This window comes from Centropristis striata, chromosome 22, assembly GCF_030273125.1.
Source record: "Centropristis striata isolate RG_2023a ecotype Rhode Island chromosome 22, C.striata_1.0, whole genome shotgun sequence".
Classification (NCBI taxonomy): domain Eukaryota; kingdom Metazoa; phylum Chordata; class Actinopteri; order Perciformes; family Serranidae; genus Centropristis; species Centropristis striata.
In genome coordinates this window covers 25,287,467-25,307,251 of record NC_081538.1, presented here as the reverse complement: position 1 = coordinate 25,307,251, position 19,785 = coordinate 25,287,467, and the positions used below count along the sequence as shown (strand labels likewise).

The 19,785-nt window shown below is 36.1% G+C and overlaps 1 protein-coding gene across 4 annotated transcripts; it reads right to left on the bottom strand.

The window, feature by feature from the left end:
* Nucleotides 1-341: 341 nt before the first annotated feature.
* Nucleotides 342-19,338, bottom strand: orc5 (origin recognition complex, subunit 5). Of its 4 annotated transcripts, none has more exons than XM_059326051.1 (15): nucleotides 19,145-19,338; nucleotides 18,728-18,857; nucleotides 16,798-16,890; nucleotides 14,997-15,182; nucleotides 14,550-14,624; nucleotides 13,165-13,276; nucleotides 12,393-12,523; nucleotides 12,238-12,286; nucleotides 6,896-6,986; nucleotides 6,673-6,728; nucleotides 5,664-5,776; nucleotides 5,414-5,461; nucleotides 3,796-3,906; nucleotides 1,960-2,072; nucleotides 342-653 (listed from the first exon to the last, which is right to left on the bottom strand). In XM_059326051.1, the coding sequence occupies exons 2-15, from the start codon at nucleotides 18,839-18,841 to the stop codon at nucleotides 608-610; spliced, it is 1,338 nt and encodes a 445-aa protein (XP_059182034.1). In that variant the 5' UTR covers nucleotides 18,842-18,857; nucleotides 19,145-19,338; the 3' UTR covers nucleotides 342-607. The 4 variants fall into 4 exon arrangements, with proteins under 4 accessions (XP_059182034.1, XP_059182033.1, XP_059182031.1 ...); XM_059326050.1 differs by having other exon boundaries at nucleotides 19,057-19,189; XM_059326048.1 differs by lacking the exon at nucleotides 19,145-19,338 and adding an exon at nucleotides 18,965-19,130.
* Between the last annotated feature and the right edge of the window lie 447 nt (nucleotides 19,339-19,785).

Here is a 19,785-nt window from a genome sequence, read left to right as displayed (position 1 = left end):
TCCTGGAAAAACACCAGGTGACCAAGAGTAAATAAGTGGTTGTCTGAGCTTTCTACCACTCTCCCCTTTGAGAAAATGACCTACACATTAACACATCAACAATATCATTTTCATATTATCTGGGGACCCTTCATTTGCTATGTATTAAGAACAGGCTTAAACAATGGTCCTCTTTGGTATTCAATAGGGAGACGTGTTTTTTCTTCTTTTTTTTCTTATACAATGGACTGAAATGGACTATCACTAATCTGATCCCCCAAGTAATTGTACTTCTCTGTTATGTTGTGAAAACAATAAAAAAATGTTGAGAGCAAATTTATGAGAAAAAACTAAAACAAATATAAAGCAAAATTGCCAATATGGCATTTATTTTTATATAAATGCAAATATTTAACATGAACATAATTTTTCTTTCACATTCTGAGAGGCTTCACAAGGAAAACAGAAACATATTCATCAACCACAAGGGGGCAGCGACATAATTGGATTAATTTTCCTCCACAAAACTCCCAACAACAGTCTGAGATCCCTGCTCAGCTTTGAATGTATAAATCTCTCTTCTGTCTTACTGTCACTGTTGGTCATCTCTCCTTTATTCACAGCAGGATCACAGGAAGTCATAAAGGTACTTGAGAATCTCAAAGTTCACCGTCCTGGATGATAAATCACAGAGCACATTGTAAATGGTTAATTTACCTTCACTAGTTCAGACCCTTCAATACCTGCAATCTGCTTTTGATGTGGTTCAATCCCATCTAGCTGAACTCAGGTTGGTATTGACTGTGGAGAAATCTAAACTTATGATCTTTTCAAATGGTGAAGACTTGACACCCAATCTGCCAAAGATAACGACGGTACAAGGTGATGAAATTAAAAGTGTCACGGCTTACAAATATTTAGGGATCACTATTGATCAGAAGCTGTCTTTTAAGCCCCATATTGAAAGCCTTGTGACAAAACTAAAACTTTTTTTTAGAAACAAGTCTTGTTTCTCCTATCTGACAAGGAAATATTTGATTTCTGTAACTTGTTTTCCTCTACTGGATTACAGTGATCTGCTTTTCATGAATGCAACAACTCAGAGCCTGAAGAAGTTGGACTGTGTTTATCATTCTGCTCTGCGTTTCATTACTGGTTTGGGAAATCGTACACATCATTGTACTCTGTATGCCACGGCTGAGATGCCGTCTTTGTATGTTCGCAGGCTCTCATTGGTTAGTTTTTATCTATAAATGTATTCTTGGGCTGCTTCCCTCTTACAAGTGTGCATACATGTGTCGAAACCAAACTAAACATAGTCCAAGCTCACAAAATATTGTACAGATGCTGGTGCCAAGAGTGAGAACTGAATTAGGTAAGAAAGCTTTTAGTTACGCCCCTTTATCATGGAACAATCTGCAAAAAGAATTGAAATTGTCTGAGTTGATCACAATTGGTGAATTTAAGTCGATTCTAAAGGATAAAGAAATAATTTCCCTTGGTCGGTGTGACTGCTCCGTATGAGTCTCTACTGAGGCTCTTTCACTGATGTTGTGATGGCTGGATTTGTATTTAATTGTTTATGTTAACTGTGTTTTAAATGTTGTGACTTGTCACTTTTTATGCTGCTTTCTCCGCCAGGTCTATCTTGTAAAAGAGATTTTTTAATCTCAATGAGACTTTTTACCTGGTTAAATATATATACATATATACATATATATACACATATATACACACACACATATATATATATATATATATATATATACACATATATATATATATACACACACATATATATATATATATATATATATATATATATACACACACATATATATATATATATACACACACATATATATATATATATATATATATATATATACACATATATATATATATATATATATATAAAACCATTTATATAAAATCCTGTCTTACAGTGTGTGTCATTTGTATAACCAGATGTGCACACACCTGGATATGGCACAGATGAAGTCCATGGAAACAGCACATTTGAACTTTGGGGCGTCGAGCTGGTCGTCGTGGCTGACCTTGGTCAACAGCTGTAAAGTCACCAGAGACGAGATCTAAATGGAGAATGGAGAGAAACATGAAGTGACTGTGTTCCACTTCTTTAAACACAGCTTTTCCTCACTTTGATGCAGAGCCACTAAATGATACAGAGAGCCAGTTGTGCAGATACGGGTCGAGCCTAATTTCCTAAAACCATTTCATGCTCGGGGCCATAAATAGATCGCCATTTGGCCACGGATCCCCAAACTCACAGCCATATGGGTAGAAAACTCATCTGAGACACTGTGGTCATTAGGCTTGATTTAACATAAAATAATGTGCCATTTGCACCTAGAAAATGTGCAAAATGATCATTTAAAATCCATATTATCCTCGTGTACATTCTCTGTCATTTGGTTATCTGGCGAATGGGGAAAGAGTGTGACATTAAATAATTTTCTATATTCTGTCAGAGCCACTTACAGACCCATGAGGCTTCCTACAGCTAACATTGGAAGTCACAATCATGGAGAAAGATTAGAAGCGGTGCAGGACTAAATGAAGGGCAAAATTAAACCACGACAGAGCTCAATTTAACACGAATGGTCGTGTTGAAAAAGGCAATGAGCGGCATGTTAAACACAGAGGACAATCAACACACTGTTGCTTTGGATGGAAATTTCAACAAGTTCTACATAAATACAAGTAAGATTTGTGGCTGTAAAAAAGGTTGCAGTTTCTGTGGATTTATGTTATGAAACCACTGACCAACTTCCTGGTAAGACTTATTATAAAAGACAATTTACACATTAAATAAATGTACATAAAGGCCGGAAGTGAAGTAGTTACAAGGGTCACTTAACTACTGCAAGTTACGTAAAAAACGTAAGTTACGTTCAAAAACGTGATCCACGTAACTTACGTAAACAACATAAGTTAGCACGGGACACCAACCCTGCTCTCCTGGTGAAAGGCTGCCGTTTGTTTGAGGGAATCCGCCTTTTTAATTTCTCTTCGCCGCCAATCACTATTACATCAGCAAGATGGCAGCTGACGGTGAAATATGTTAAAATAGCTCGTATTTCGCTGCCTGTTTTTGAGGGAAGAACAGGCTGGATATTTGTAGCCTTCTGCAGCCAAACGTACGTCTTTTAATAGTCTAGAAACCTCAAGCAAATTCATGATGGCGAAAAAACTACAAAAAAGTGCCATCATAGCAATCTTAGGATGCTCTTCTAGATTTTTTTCCCTCTGCACTTTGTTTTGAATGTTAAGTAAAATTTGGATTTAAAAAAAATATCAAGCACATTAGAGGTGGGAATCAGCATTTCGGCCCCACGATATGATTTTATCCCGATACTTGAGTCACGATACGATATTATTGCAATTTCAAGCATTTTACAATATGGTGAGTATTGCGATACAATATATAGCGATTTAACTGTTAAACTGCATTTTTGTCCACAAAATTAAATTCAATCAAGAATTGTTTTGTCAAATAAGAGAAAATTCTCACTCTATTCATCTCACTTCAGTCTTTTTATTTCTCCACAATGAGAGTCAAACCCACAGACTGTTATTCTAACACACATGGTTCCTATAGATTCCTTAGACCTAGAAAAATGGCGAAAATACCACCGGAACGTTAAATATCAATACTTGGTGGCCATGAATTCTTATAATATTGACCTGCAAAATATCGCAACACTATGCTGTATAGATATTCCCCCCCACCTCTAATGCACATATTGAGTTGTAAAGACTGCATGTGAGTGCAGCAGCCAGCTGGACTCTGACCTGAGAGAAGATGCTGGCGGTAGGAGCCACTCTGCTGTCCACCACGGTGTAGAAAATGGCGAGCAGGCGGTCCAGAGGGAACGGCTTTGGCCCCAGGAGATGGTTACTAGTCTAGAAAGTAGACACAGAATATATTTTTATTGTATTAACTCTTATGCCCTCCACAAATTTACTACCCTCTGGACACCTTTGTGGCAAAAATGTACACACACACAAAAAAACTGCTATTAAATCAGCATACATCAATATTTTTGTTCTGCTTATTTTTCCATAAATCTCTTCAACAACTTCAGATTTGTTCAAAACTACCAAACTTTCAATATATATATATATATATATATATATATATATATATATATATATTTTTTTTAAACCCTTTAAATGCCAGTTTATATATTTTAATTATTCCATAATTTCTTCCAAACCAACTCAAAAAATGAATTATTTTCCATATAGTAAATGGAAAAATGTGGCAAAAATCTACACAAAAACTGCTATTAAATCACCATACATCAATACTTTTTCTGCTTTTTTTCCCCCATACATCTAAATAAACATATAACAACTTCAGACGTGTTCAAAATCACCAAACATTCATTTTTTAAAATTTATTTAGAATTTTAACCCTTTAAATGCCGGTTTATATATTTGAATTATTCCATAATTTCTTCCAAAAACACAAAAAAATTATTATTTTCCATATAATAAATAGTAGGGGTATGGAGCTTTGGTGGTGATTAGAGTCTTGGATATGTCAAAGATAAGCTACAAAATTGATTTTATTGCATTAGTATTTTTCATGTAGTGCCAGATACTCCCTCTGGTGACCTCCGTGGCAAAAATCTACACAAAAACTGCTATTAAATCACCATACATCAATACTTTTTCTGCTTTTTCCCCAAAAAATCTCTTAAGCAACATCAGACTTGTTCAAAACTACCAAACATTCTTTTTTTTTTTTTTAATTATTTAGTTATTTTGAATTTTAACCCTTTATATGCCAGTTCATATATTTAAATTATTCCATAATTTCTTCCAAAAAACACAAAAAATTAATTATATTCCATATAATAAAAAAGTAGGAAGCTGGGGCTTTGGTGGTGATTAGAGTCTTGGATATGTCAAAGATTGGCAACAAAATTGATTTGATTGCTTTAGAATATTTTATGTAGTGCCAGATACTCCCCCTGGTGTCCTTCGTTGCAAAAATCTACACAAAAACTGCTATTAAATCACCATACATCAATACTTTTTCTGCTTTTTCCCATAAATCTCTTAAACAACTTCAGACTTGTTCAAAACTACCAAAAATTCATTTTTCTAAATGTATTTATTTAGAATGTAAACCCTTTATATGCCAGTTTATATATTTAAATTATTTCATAATTTCTTCCAAAAAACACAAAAAATGTATTATTTTCTATTTAATACATAGCAGGGAGCTGGGGCTTTGGTGGTGATTAGAGTCTTAGATATGTCAAATATCAGCAACAAAATTGATTTGATTGCTTTAGTATTTAAGAAAAAAAGAGAAAAATGTACATTGAGGGCATCAGGGTAAACAGTTTATATCTAAAACAAATGAAGATCAAAGCCAGCGTTATTTAAAGAGGCTCACCTTTTCATTTTTCTTCAAGAAGTTTGTTTTTCTGACTTTGCCGTGGTGCTGTTGGGAGGAAACAGATGGAAGGCAAACTCATTAAGGCACACGAGTAAAAACAATTTAATATGGTTCAAATGAATTATCAATTTGCCTCAAAGGGCTTTACAGTCTGTACAACAAACAGTCTGTCTCCTTAGAGCCTTCAATGTGATATTAATAAAAACGACACACTTGCTTAAAATCCTTTAAGATGAACTTCCTGTACCTTAACAAAGAAGCGTTTGTCTGTGCGGGCAGGATTGTAGGACGCCAGGTAGGCAGCGATCAACAGGAACTTGGAGTAATAAGGCAGCTCGACATGAGTGTGAGCAGACAGACCTTATGGGAAATAAAAGAGTCAGATGTACTATATGTCTGGAAAACTAAATATACTCTTCAACCCAAGATGTGTATTGAATGTATTGGGATTCATTCTTTGCAGCACTGATATCGTCACACTGTTAAAATAGGTCATTTTTTGTCAAAATTGTTTTTTTTGCCTAAATCATCTCCTCATGACGCCGGCCACCTATGGTAAAATCACCTCCATCCTCAGTTGATCAGATCATGTGATTTTACCCCTTTAAGATCATCACTTCTTTCACAATTTGCCACAATCATAGGCATCAGATAAGAACCCAGCAAAGAAGAGCTACAGGGAGATTGTTTAGTTAGCAGTTTAGTTTATCAGTGTTTTATTGTTGACACTAATATTGGTAGCACTTTATTTTGAAGGTGTCTACATAAGTGTGTCATAAACGTGACATGGGATGTGTCATGAACATTAATGACACTTTGAAGTAACATTAATGCTCATGATACTTGTCATGTCATGTTTCTGACAGGCTTGTGTAACTCTTATGTAGACACCTTCAAAATAAAGTGTCACCATATCTTGCTTAAGTCACAAAGGCATGTTCAAAAAATTGCCGAAGTAATTTATTTCTCTTAAGTTACATAATTTACACACAGTGTTATTACTATGCCAATAGCCATCCTTTGTTACATCCTTTTTGAGTGAAATGATCAATAAATGTTATATGTTACACTTTTGGTGAAGTTTTTTGTGTTTCCTGCAAAACTTAGGCCGTTATTTAAACTCGGGTGACGAATATGCTGTAAATCCCAATTTTAGCCTGAATCCAGAGTGTCACTGCACTCGGTCAGCTGTTTTACACTTTAACATCTGCTCTGCGTTACGTCACTGAGTGCAACAGCTCAGCGTGTGTTGATACCTCTCAAGGCTCCGTTCTCCTTCTCCTCCATTTGCTGCATCTGCTCCCACTGGAGACTGGAGAGGAGGAGACACACGACGATGAAAATAAACCAACAGCATCAGTAATCACGCCTAATCAGGTTTGTTGGCCAGAAGGCAGCAAACAAGTCAGAGTCAGGAGAATGAGTGGTTAGATGGACAGTGACACGGTTCATTAGCAGATTGATGTAAAGGACACGGACCTGGACACTTCCCGCAGGTACACCGTCTGCATGGCCTTTTTCAAGTGAGGCTCGATGTTTCTCCACAGCTTGTGAGTGTCACTCTCCTTCACTGAGGACAGGAAGCAGAGCAGCGTTGATGACACAATTGAAACATACACCAGGTTAAAAAACACAAAAACAATAAGTCAAATGAGTAAAAGTTAGAGATGGGGGGGAATCGATAAAGCATTTATCGTGGTATTTTTCTTGGCAATATGATATCGATTCATGGCCGCACATGATATTTGGAGCTCCGACTTCAGCATTTTCGCCATTTTTGTTTTTATTCAGAGGCCGTACCGGGCTCACTTTTAGGAATATACTGGAGATACTGGTATCATATGAAACTAGAAGAATCTAAAGGCACCATGTACATCAGGATATCATGTCGGAAAGTTGTCTGAATAACTATTTTTTGATGTTTCATGGGGATTTTCAAAGCGGTCATGTGACCTCTGATGTCATGCTATCTCAATGAAAACAGGCTCTCTGGGTTCCCTCAAGTTGACTCTCATTGTGGAGAAATAAAAAGACTGAAACAAGATTATTACACTAGAGATAGACCGATATATCAGCCGATTATTTGCGTTTTTTTCTTGTATCGGCATCGGCCGATACCCGCGTGCGTTCGCCGATCAATCAGCCCATTTCACTGAGCCAACAGCAGGCAAGGCTCGGTGCAACATCTCCATTCTCTGGTGAGCTTTTCTTTTTTTGTTTAAGTTGAGACTTGTGTAACATTTGTTATCATTGTGTTATTTTTATCATGTAAATGGAGAGAGAAAAGGCAATATCGGGTTCAAGAATCGGCCCAAAAAAATCGGCAGCACATATCGGGGATCGGTTAAGACTGATGTCAAAATAATCGGCATCGGCATTAAAAAACCCGTATCGGTCGACCACTAGAATAGACTGAGAATTTTCTCTTATTTGACAAAATAATTCTTGATTGCAGTTAAACAGTTAAATCGCAATATATTGTATCACAATACTCACCATATCGCAAAATGCTTAAAATCGCAATAATATCGTATCGTGACTCAAGTATCGGGATAAAATCGTATTGTTGGCCGTCTGCTGATTGACACCTCTACTATATGTTCACTATGTTAACCCCTTAACATTCCCAGCAAACATACTATCTTTCAGAGGCTGTAGTGGGCACAGCTTTAACACTGCAGTTAAGACAATGGTATTTGATAACTACAACTAGACCAGAGGCATCCATTGGTAACAAACATGGTGAGGGAAAAAACGGCATGGCCAATTTCAAAGAGGTGTCTTGACCTCTGTCCTCAAGATGTCTTAATCAAAACGGTTTCTATAGAGACACACAAATCTCTCCTTTACAGACACGTCTACTTTATGCTAATCCAATGCAGGCTGGGGCAGAAACTGCAGTTCTTCTCATGCACTACAAATGTGTAATTCTTGCCTCTTGTATTTTAATATTTCTGCATAGTGGAGTCTCCAAACGGACTCAGATTTGCATAAAATGCATTAAATTTAATGTGAGTCCTCATAGTAGCATTTCCATGCAGTGTGAGCATTTTTTAAACTGGACCTCAATGAATAAAATGTCCTGGAATGACTATCTAGGATCATCACAGCCTCGTGAAACTTTACAACCACAAAGTAGAACATTCAGCAGATATATGACATTCATAAGTACATTGACAATAAGGGCAGCCGTTTACAAAATGAAGTGCTTGCCATCCAATTGCTGAAAATTGCAGCTCGTAGAGAAATCTCTAAAAACATCAAAACTTTTTAAAAACCTAATCAAAGCATGGATTTTTTGATGAGGTTCTTTGAGGTCTTGGGGTCTTAATGTGGTATTATTGAGGCATTTTTGACCATTTTCTATCAATTCTGGAGTTAAACAAAAGGTAAAATCCAGCACAGAATCAATGTAGCAAATTGTATCAACCCAAAACATTGCTGCAGCAATGTATGAGACGAATACCAATACCTACTATATATCATATAAGCCCTTTAGTTGTTCCAAAGCCAAGGTCTGAAACTAAAGATGATCGTGCTTTTGCCATTAGGGCTTTGGAGCGACCTGTCTGAGGGAATAAGGCTTGCAGAATCTGTGACTTTGTCTAAATCACTTCTATAAATCCACTTCAATAGAGCTGCTTCTATATAATGTCCTCTGTTTATGCTTTTGTTATTTTCTTTGTGTTTATTCATAGTTCATTTTGGCTTTCTGTTGTTAAATTGCCTTCTGGGTGTCCTGCTTTTGCTCCGTTTTGTCTGTCAAAGCACTTTCTGTTTTGAAAGACGCTATATAAACAAAGTCATTATTATTATTATAATAATAATTGTTGTTGTTGTGGTTTTACAGCCTGTAAAAACGCCACACAGCAGGAGGTTGTTTTCAGCCAAGAGAAAAGAAGCTCTAATAAAATGATCGTCTGTGTGCCGTTTGTTCCTGTGCAGGTAATGTGCAAAGTTAGAAAGAGGCCAAAGAAAGTTTATCAGCTTAAGATAGATATTTTGAACGAGAAGGGGAACAAAAAAAAGGGTGATTTTTCAACTTGAGCATCACATGAACTTATATATAATGATTTTTATTATAATTTATATCTTCAACTGTGCATAACATTTTGTGCAAGAATTTAACTGTGCAACAATAATTCAACTGCACAATAATTTGGCATGGATACTGCATTTACATTGTACATTTTAACGACTATACTTAATCATAGAGCCAATTTTTCAGCAGCATCATTTAGACTGATGTTACGTGTATTGTACTACAATATACACTACCGTTCAAAAGCAGAGTCACCTACAATTGTCCTTATTTTTGGAAGAAAGGCCAATTAAAATAACAGACATAGAGTGTAGACATTGTTATTGTGGTAAATGACTGTTAAAGCTGGAAACGGCTGATTTTCTTATGAAATATCTATTATATATTGTCCTGTGTTCCAGTAGCACATTGTGTGAATCCACGTTTATAGTGTTGAAAGGCTCATTGATCATTGAAACACCTGAGCATTATGTTAGCACAGCTGGAAACACAAAATTAAATTCATTCAAGAAGCACTTTATGGAGCTTTGATTAAAAAAAAAAAAAGTACTCCTGTTGTTATACAGTATTTATGTTCATTTAAATAAACGGTTTCAATAAAACTACTTGTGACATGTCATATTTGGCTTTGACATTGACTGAACATTTGTTCTCACTTTGCGATAAAAATATCCGGAAATACATCATATATCAATATTCAGCCTAAATATATCAGGATATGACTTTTGGTCTATATCGCCCAGCCCTACTCTAAACTAGATTTTGAATTTGAATAAATACTTTTTTGATGCAATTATCACATTTAACATCATCAAGATACAACATGAATGCTGGAAATAGAACAAAAAGTTTTTTACCCCCACATTTCTCTTGGTTGGACAAATAATTGGATTAAACCATTCAGAAACTGACGATGACTCCCATGAAAAGGCCACTTAACCAGAGAAAATTGGATGAAAAGTGGAGACACGTCACTCCCGGTTGGAAGTCTGTAAAGTGCCTTTTCTTCATTTCTTGACTGAACATTTGCTCTCACTTTGCGACTAAATATCGAGATATATATCGTAGGGTTGTCAAAATTATCGATACTCAAAAAAGTATCTATACTAAAACGTTGTATCCGGATACGATACTCATTTTCAAAAGTATAGAAACCCCCCCACAGCTAGCAATTAAAGGCTGACGCCACGTTAATGATTATAAACAACGTAAATAAATAAACAAACAAATAAATCAGGCACGTAGCATGCCCATATTACATTAATTGACACAGTGTCAGTATACATAAGAATAAAGTTGATAAGTTTACATAAATGTTGGTGACTGAAAAGTGTTATTTTCTCTCTTGAAGTCCCAGAATGAAGCAGAGAAAAGTCGACCTGCAACCAAACAGCAACACACAGCCGAATATATTGTTCTAATTGTTATTGTTTATTGTATTTATTTATTTTTTGCACTTCCTCCGACCTGAAGCTTGTTATCATAGTTGCAGTTTGTTTTTGCACAACTGTTTTTTATTAGTAGTATTTAATCTGTTAATTTTTACATGTTGCATTTTTAATAAAAATATTTCTGTTAAATTTTGGGGTCTTTGTTTTTATCCTTGTGGTATCGAAAATTGTATCGAGTATCGAATATTTTCCTGAGTATCGGCATCGAGTTGAAAATTTTAGTATCGTGACAACCCTAATATATCGTATATCGATATCCAGCCTAAATAAATCAGGATATTTTGGTCCATATCGCCCAGCCCTAACCTAACGTAAACTGCAGCTGACATGCACCTCCTAACAGGGGGTTGGGTCAGTTGTGCTCCTGCTTGGTAGGAATAAAAACCTGCAGCCACCAAGGTTATAATAGTTTGGGATTTTTCATTAGTTTTAGTTTTAATTTCGTTGTGAATTTTTGTTTTCAAATTCAGTTAGTTTTAGTTAGTTTTTAGAGTGAGTTTTCTAGTTTTAGTTTAGTTTTTGAAAATGCTTAGTTTTAGTTTAGGTTTAATTAGTTTTAGTGTTAGTTTTAGTTTTTTTGTAATGGGCTATATGTTGGGTGCAAGATTCAAAGAGGCCATAATAAATGTTTCCTTTATTTCCTTTGGTTTATCATCTCAGCCCCAATAAGGTTATTAACTCTTACAGTTCTGGGTGTTTTGAATTTTGGTTCTAGTGTAGACATCCCAGTCTCAGTAGACATATTCACCATGTGTTGCATGTTCAAATAGAAACACTGAATTATGAATGAAAAAAGTTGACAAAAACGAAAACTAAGGACATTTTCACTATAATTTTAGTTAGTTTTGTAACCACGCAATACAGTTTCAGTTAGTTATCGTTTTTTTTTAAACTCTAGTTTTTATTTTTATATCAGTTGACGAAAATGTTTTTTCAATTCTAGTTTTCGTTATTTGTTAACTATAATAACCTTGGCAGCCACATGCTCCTTTCATGGATCAGTTTGACCCCGCTGTGACCTAAATCATGTAAGTACAGCAGCTCCGGAGATATAACGTGGTGATTGCAAGATGTGTTCGCTAACACAATCACCACAACGACTTTATATGGCGACAATATGTCAATGTTGTGTATACAGCTTGTTCCAATTGGCCCCAAAAAAATCAATTGATGCAGCTTTAGAGAAATAAATATTGAAAAGTTCAAATAGCTTCAGGGCATTTCAACATGATAGAAAGATCCCTCTTCAAATGAACACAAAGAAAAGGGTGAAACAAGGTATCTTTAAATATTGATCAGCTGTCAGATGAATGAATACACCTCTTTACCTTTTCCTTCTGCTAACGGCTCGCAGAACTTTGAAAAGTTGAGGGCAGCCTAGTTAAAAAGAGAAAAAAAAGAGAAATCGATCAATGATGCAAGACTGAAAAAGCTTTAATGACTTATAAGAGTGTGTGTGTGTTCGTGTATGTGTGTGTCTGACCAGGTGGCGCAGCTCTCTGAGGTCCCGACAGACCGAGTAAAAGACTCCCAGCAGGATGTTGATGTAGGACGAGTAAAACTCAGCTGAATATGAAGGGTGTCTGTCCTGGGACAGGATCTGCTGCAGCTCACCTTCAAATAAGTGAAGAGAAAACACACAAAAATAGACGTATTATGAAAAAGAAATGTCTCTTCTCACATATTAAGTACAATAATTCACTCCCTGCACAGTGCTGACTTTATACAGCGGCGTGTTTTGTAACGCAATATTGCTCCTCATTCGCTGCCTGAAGTGTTAGAACAAAATCGCAGGTACAGATCTCACATCTCACACCGCATCCGCCGAGTGTGTCATCATTATGCAGCGTGGTGGGAGTTTATTCATGACACTGGCTGATGAAGCACGTGCCCGTGTGTGTGTGTGTGTGTGTGTGTTCTTGTACTTCCTACATAGTGAGGACCGGAATACATTTTTAACCAACAGAGTGAGGACATTTTTGCAAAGTGAGGACATTTAGGCCTTTTCATCTTTCAGCAGCGTTTTCATCTTTGTCAACTTTTTGTCAAAATTTACTGTAAATTTACTAAACTAAAACTAGCAAACTCACTCTAAAAACTAACTGAATTTGAAAACAAAAATTCACAACAACATTAAAACTAATGAAAAATCCCAAACTATTATAACCTTGCAAGGGAATTTACTATTCCAATGAGGGCCCTCACAAAGATAGAAGTACAAGAGTGTGTGTGTGTGTGTGTGTGAGCAATTATACCTTTACTGTAGTCGGGGAAATGGAGCAGAAGGGGCTCGAAACAGCCGGTGTTTGGCCTGAACTTGTCCCAGACGATTTCACTCAGCAGGATGACGGTAATGTTGTCCTCAACCTGAAAAGGACACAAAATACAATTATGAAAAATAATGGTGGTTTTGTTCAATAAGTGGACTCAGCAGGAGTATGTCTCCATCGCATGTCTGCCACCTCCTTGAATTTGTTTTTTATGTATTTATATCTTTGTGTTTTTTATTTTGTGCTGGGCTGAGAAGTGGATGGACAGAAAAGGAATCTGCAACAATTTTGATAGTCGACTAATAATTTAAGCCATTTATTCAGCAAAAAAGCCAAATGTTTCCCAGTTCCATTTGTTCAAATGTGAGGATAAAATAAAGTTTAAGTTGGAAATGCAGCTTACCAATGGATTCTTATCATAGAGTTATACAGAATGGGCCACATAGGTAATAAGAGTCCATCCATCCATCCATCCATCCATCCATCTATCCATCTATCCATCTATCTATTAAAGTGTTAACAGAATCCACCACAGAATTTACAAGAAAGTTGTCAAAATATGATGCCTTAAATAAAACTTATTTATTTATAACCTTATTCTCCTTTACAATAATAATAATAATAATAATACATTTTATTTGGAGGCTAATTCAGCAGTAAAATACACAGAATTAATAACAATACAATACAAAAGATAGATTGGACAGGGTAATTGTGATCCCCTACATGTTTACAATCAGGTAAGAAACTCATTATTTTAAGACCAATGATTAAGATCAGAGTATATGATGGAAAATTTGTATTTCAATGTGCGAGAGGCCACCAAATTTGAGCTTTTACGGCAAAAAAATTGTTTGCATGCACAAAAAATGGCCTTATGCATTCACGTTTTGCTTTTCCCTCCTTAGTTAATCCATCACCTTTTAACAGAGAGGCCTAAATATTAATAATAATACATATTAGAGACGCAACAACCGTTCATTCATCCTGTCATCCTTCACATACGTGTAAATCTGCATTCTCATTACCACTTCACAATCCTGAGTGGTCGCTCCGAGGCAACGTGACATTGAAAAAGACAGATTCCTCTAAACACTCACAATCGACCAGGAAAACAATTTGCTTTCCCGAGAATAGAACACAAACAATCACATAAGTCTTTTTACTCTCGGTGTCTTTAATTAAAATGCTGTGAGTGTTTTGCCATCCTTCCTTCCTAACAGCATTATAAACAAGAGCTCCACGCACTCAGCACAAGGTCATTCATTAAAAAGGAGCTCTTCCAGCCCCTCTTCATCATCCACGCGGTGCAACCACATTAAAGAGACTCACTTGATGGATAAGACAAAGAGCTTGCTGCACTTTCTCACCAATTCTTGAAGACGCAGGAGAGCAGGGAGGAGATTGGCATCAGTGTCTCTCAGCAGCTCGGCTTTTTCTATTACCTGAAAAATACACATTTGAGCTTATTTTGTAACATCCACATTACTTAAACTAGAGGTTGTGAATGGCTGTTTTATCACGGTACATTTCTGTTTTGAGCTCACCTTCAAATATAATATAATGATGAAGCCAAAACACTAGATTAAACCTCCTGTGCTGGCTGAGAAATCACATTTATTCTCTCCAGGCTGATGCATCTGGAGCTTTGTTTAGCATCTATTTGCATAAGCTATCACTACTAATCATGTTATAATACAAACATTTAAGTGACACATCCAAAGGATAAATAATCTGACGTGCCGTGGATTACAGTGTTTTGGCGTGCCAAGTGAGGAGTGATTTTCTGGTCGGGGCGTAAAGTGCACGGCACTCACAATGCATCGCGTCTGCCTGGCAGGAGTCTGGGAGCACTGCTGTCTGTAGATGCGCACAAAGTCAGACAGGGAGGGACTGCGGGGGAGCAGCGAGGCGGCGTCGCAGCCAAAGAAGGACAGCAGCACTTGTTCAAACAGCAGCGCGACAGAAACACATTCGACACAGCTGACTGTGGCGTGAGGCAGCTGCAGACAGGAGGAGGGAGGATAAAAAGACAATCAGTTTCATATCTGTGGAGTTCAATGCATTGTTGGTTTAGGGCTGGGCGATATGGACCAAAAGTCATATCTCAATATATTTAGGCTGAATATATCCCGATATTTTTATTGCAAAGTGAGAGCAAATGTTCAGTCAAAGTCAAATATGACGAGTCACAAATAGTTTTATTGAAACCGTTTATTTAAGTGAACATAAATACTGTATAACAACAGGAGTACCTTTTTTTTTTTTTTTTTTAAATCAAAGCTCCATAAGGTGCATATTTAAATAAAGAAATATCTTAAATAAAAGTAGCCTATGAAATAAAATAGGCCAATCTTTTTCTAAAATAAATATATTTATATGAGAAAAGAATGACGACCATTACAAAACTAAAACTAAAAACTAAATATGACAAACACTAGTAAGGGCAGCATTTATATATAAAGAAAGAAACATTTCTTGAACTATATCGATATGTGCGATGTGGTCTAATTCCATATCACATTTAAAAATATATCCATATATTTTTTATATTGACATAACGCCCAGCCCTATGTTGGTTCTCTCCTTTGCTTTTGGTGCCCAATCAATCACAATGTTTTCTAAATGAAATGACAATAAAATACTTCAGTTTTTCTCTGCTGTATTTGGTATCACATAAGCGCTGAAAATATTTCCTCCCTCAAATGAAAAAATCATGCTTTCCTTTGTTTTATAGGATAGTAAATTGAATATCTTATAGTTCTGAACTGTTAGTTGATCAATTCATGCATTATGAAGATGTCCCTTTGAGACTTGCTTAATAAACTTTCAGAATGAATACATTTGTTTCTGGAAGTAGCCTGGTCCCAAATAGCTTGCTGTCAGCATGATTCGTACTCTAGCATCACTAGGGGACACATTGATGTCTTGGCATTTGTATTGCTCAGGACCAAAGGAAGTGCAGTGTCGAGTGTGAAGTTGTTTGGATGAGCAGTTCTCGAGAAAGCTGCAAGCAGCAACACCAGAGGCCAAGTAACTGGGCCATTCTGAACAGACTGCTCTAATAACAATAAAAATAACACATGAAAACTGATGAGGACAAACGGCATGTTTGTGGAGTCATAAGAAGGGGAGGCTTTCAGCATTCTAATAGTAGTTGGCAAGAACGACTTGCTATACACATTACAGATGCTGTTGCTCGTCTATTGCATCTCCCTGAGGGTGAAAGCTTAAAGTGTGGGTTTTCTTTTAAGTGATTCCGTTCATAAATTTTAAATCAAGGAAGGGAAACATAAACCTAGGCACACATTTAAAGTACTCGCACAAAGCAAAAGGAACAGAACATTTTGGTACTTTCAATAAAATTTAATGTTTTCAAGGACTGAGGACTTTGCTCGACTAAAGTTCAACCATTTATGCAAGGTTTATAGAAGGTTATATTAATTAATAACTCAAACTGTTAAGCAAACACTGATGCAAACCAGATAAACAGTTTGTATAACAGTTCAGAATAATTATTTAGTTAACAAATTTCTTCCCAATCAATACTACATAACAACTGCACAAACAAACACCATTCACTCCCAGTTTTGTGAACTGACAGTTATTCTCTCTTACCTCAAGTTCCTTCAGCAAAACATGCAAGACATGACTCTTCCCTGATGCCCGATGACCATAGATGAAGATTGAGGGGAAGCTGTACTGATGTGGCTGCAAGAACAAAATTCAGTACATTTTTATTCAGTATAATTATGACATTTCATTATGATAATCATCTAAAGAAACACCCTATCCCAGTTAATTCTCATACAAAAAACCCTAGAAAAAAACACTTTTCTTGTAATAATTGTAAAATAAATAATTACATTTGATATATTTATTGCTTTCTGGTAAGTTTGCTGGTCGAGTCCATCCATAACATCAACATTATTTAAACTAGAGGTAGTGATTGGCGGTTGTTTCGTGGCATATTTCTGTTTTTTATGCTGAGAGCTCACCTTCAAATATAATAAATTAATGAAGTCAAGACACTAGATTAAACCTCCTGTGTTAACTGAAAAATCACAGTTATTCTCTCCAGGCTGATGCATCTGGAGCTTTTGTTTAGCATCTATTTGCATAAACTATCACGACTAATCATATTATCATACAATCTTTTAACCTAACTAACAAATACAAAGAGCTGCAGTGTGTGTAACTCAGGTATAGGGCTGGGCAATAATAATCAATACAATAATTTATCATCTTTCATTGGCATCATATCGTGATACATAATTACATGTCTAATTTTACACTAACCAGCACTAGCTGAGTGAAATGACAATATTGTTGCTTGTTGTCTATATTTTTCTATAATGTTTGTATTGCAGTGTTAAAAACCAGCAGCCAAATTGTGTCACATCACTATTGAGATTAAATTACCTATATCAGGATAAAAGGCCATCTTGCCCAGCCCTACTTACAGTCATGGAAACATTATTAGACCATTGTTTCTTTAAATTTCTTGTTCATTTTAAAGATTTTATCCATATCGCCCAGCCCTACTTATATATGAAACGAGCAATACAAAAAAAAGTTTTTAAATATTGTTTTCTGGTAAGTTTGCTGGTCAAGTCCAAAAAGTGCAGAACAAAAAAATACAATAGTCTGTTATTTATGCAAACTAACACAAAAAACATGCTAATATAAGGGAAACGATGCTCCAGTCTTCCGGTGTTATGGTTTAACTGGTGACCATGTTAACTGGTGACTTTCAGCCAAATGTGTCTGTGGTTTAAAACACACTCACACCTAAACCTTTTTATGTAGACTTTTATAAAGACTCCAAAGATAACATTTACTACGTTATAAAATAAGTAGATAAAGGGAGCAGCCACGTATTTTCTTTTTTTGTTTTTAACTGCTGCCCTACCTGTCACCAGTTAAACCAGCTATTCTCAACCTTTTTGAGTCGCGACCCCCAATTTAACATGCATGTTGCCCGCGACCCCCGCTCACTGAACAGAATCTCACAGTTCAGATCACCCAAAAAAGACACAAAATGATCAAAAAAAGGAAACAAAATGAGCAAAAAAGACACAAATTGGCCACAAAATAATCAAAAAAAGGACACAAAATGACCAAAGACACAAATTGGCCACAAAATGATCAAAAAAAGACACAAAATAACCAAAAAAACCCCACAATATTACCAAAAAAGAATACACAAAATGACCAAAAAAAGACACAAATTGACCAAAAAAGACACAAAATGAAAAAAAAAAAAGACACAAAATTACAAAAAAAAAAGACACAAATTCACCAAAAAAGACACAAAATTACAAAAAAAAGACACAAAATTACTAAAAAAACACACAAAATTACCAAAAAGTCTAAAACACATGAACACTTTAACACAGTGGAGACAGAGCTGACTTCCAAAATGATTTTGCGACCCCCAGAAATCATCTCGCGACCCCAATTGGGGTCCTGACCCCAAGGTTGAGAATAGCTGAGTTAAACCGTAACACCAGCGCTGACAGGACCGGACACCAGCCTACATACATACCTGCCCCAGGAGCGACAGCAGCATCCCAGCCTGGACCTCTCTGCAGGGCAGCTGCTCGGCCACCCTCTGCAGCCTCTCCTCCTCATATCCTGGGTGATCTAACAGCGCTGACATCCTGATCTTCCTACTACTAACAACAACAACAACAACAACAACAACAACAACAACACACAGTGAGGATCAGTCACAAAAAGCTACAAACAACCAGGTTAACGTCTTCAGTTACAGCACACTCACGACGGTTTTCAGCCAAAATACGACCAAAACGCGAACTAGTACAGGAGATTATTCACTATGATCACGACTTAATACTGTATAAATGCCCATACATTAAAATAAAATGGTTAACGAACTTCAAATAAGGAGAAAAACTAAGTTAAAAGTTGAAAATACATGCAAACAGTTGGGGACACTCACTGGAGTTTCGCGCGCGCTGTCCGATTACGTCAAATGACAGCTCCGGTAACCAGCCAATCAGAGCTCACATATGGGATCATGGGTAATGGAGTTTTTGGCTCTAAAAACTCATATTGTACAAAATATTAAATAAAATGTAACTTTGATTTCACAGAGACTACATATACTAAGACAACTTAATGTAGTTTAATTAGAAGTGACAAAAAAGTGAAGTATAGAGTAGGCAAACTTATTTATATAGCACAGCAACAAGAGAATTCAAAGTGCTTTACCTAAAACAATAAAAGCATCAAGAGAAAATGTAAAAGCAATGTATTATTAAATGACGTCTAAATAAAACTAAAAATCGTTAAAGAGACACAAGAATCAAAATACTAGTAATGTACAGAATTTACAGATTATACACACCACCATCACACTGTACATTTATATTCATTCATATATCATATTTATTCACCTATGTTCTCTCATTCAAGCATTTTAGTGATTCCAGTGCAGACATCCAGGGCCAGCAGCTCAGTCTTTATCTATTTATATCTTTTTATTGATTGTATGTCTCAGGATTTGTTATCATTCTTGTTTTTATTCTTATTCTGATTTACCTGGTATGCCCCTGACTCTGACTCCCACCTGTACTTGTG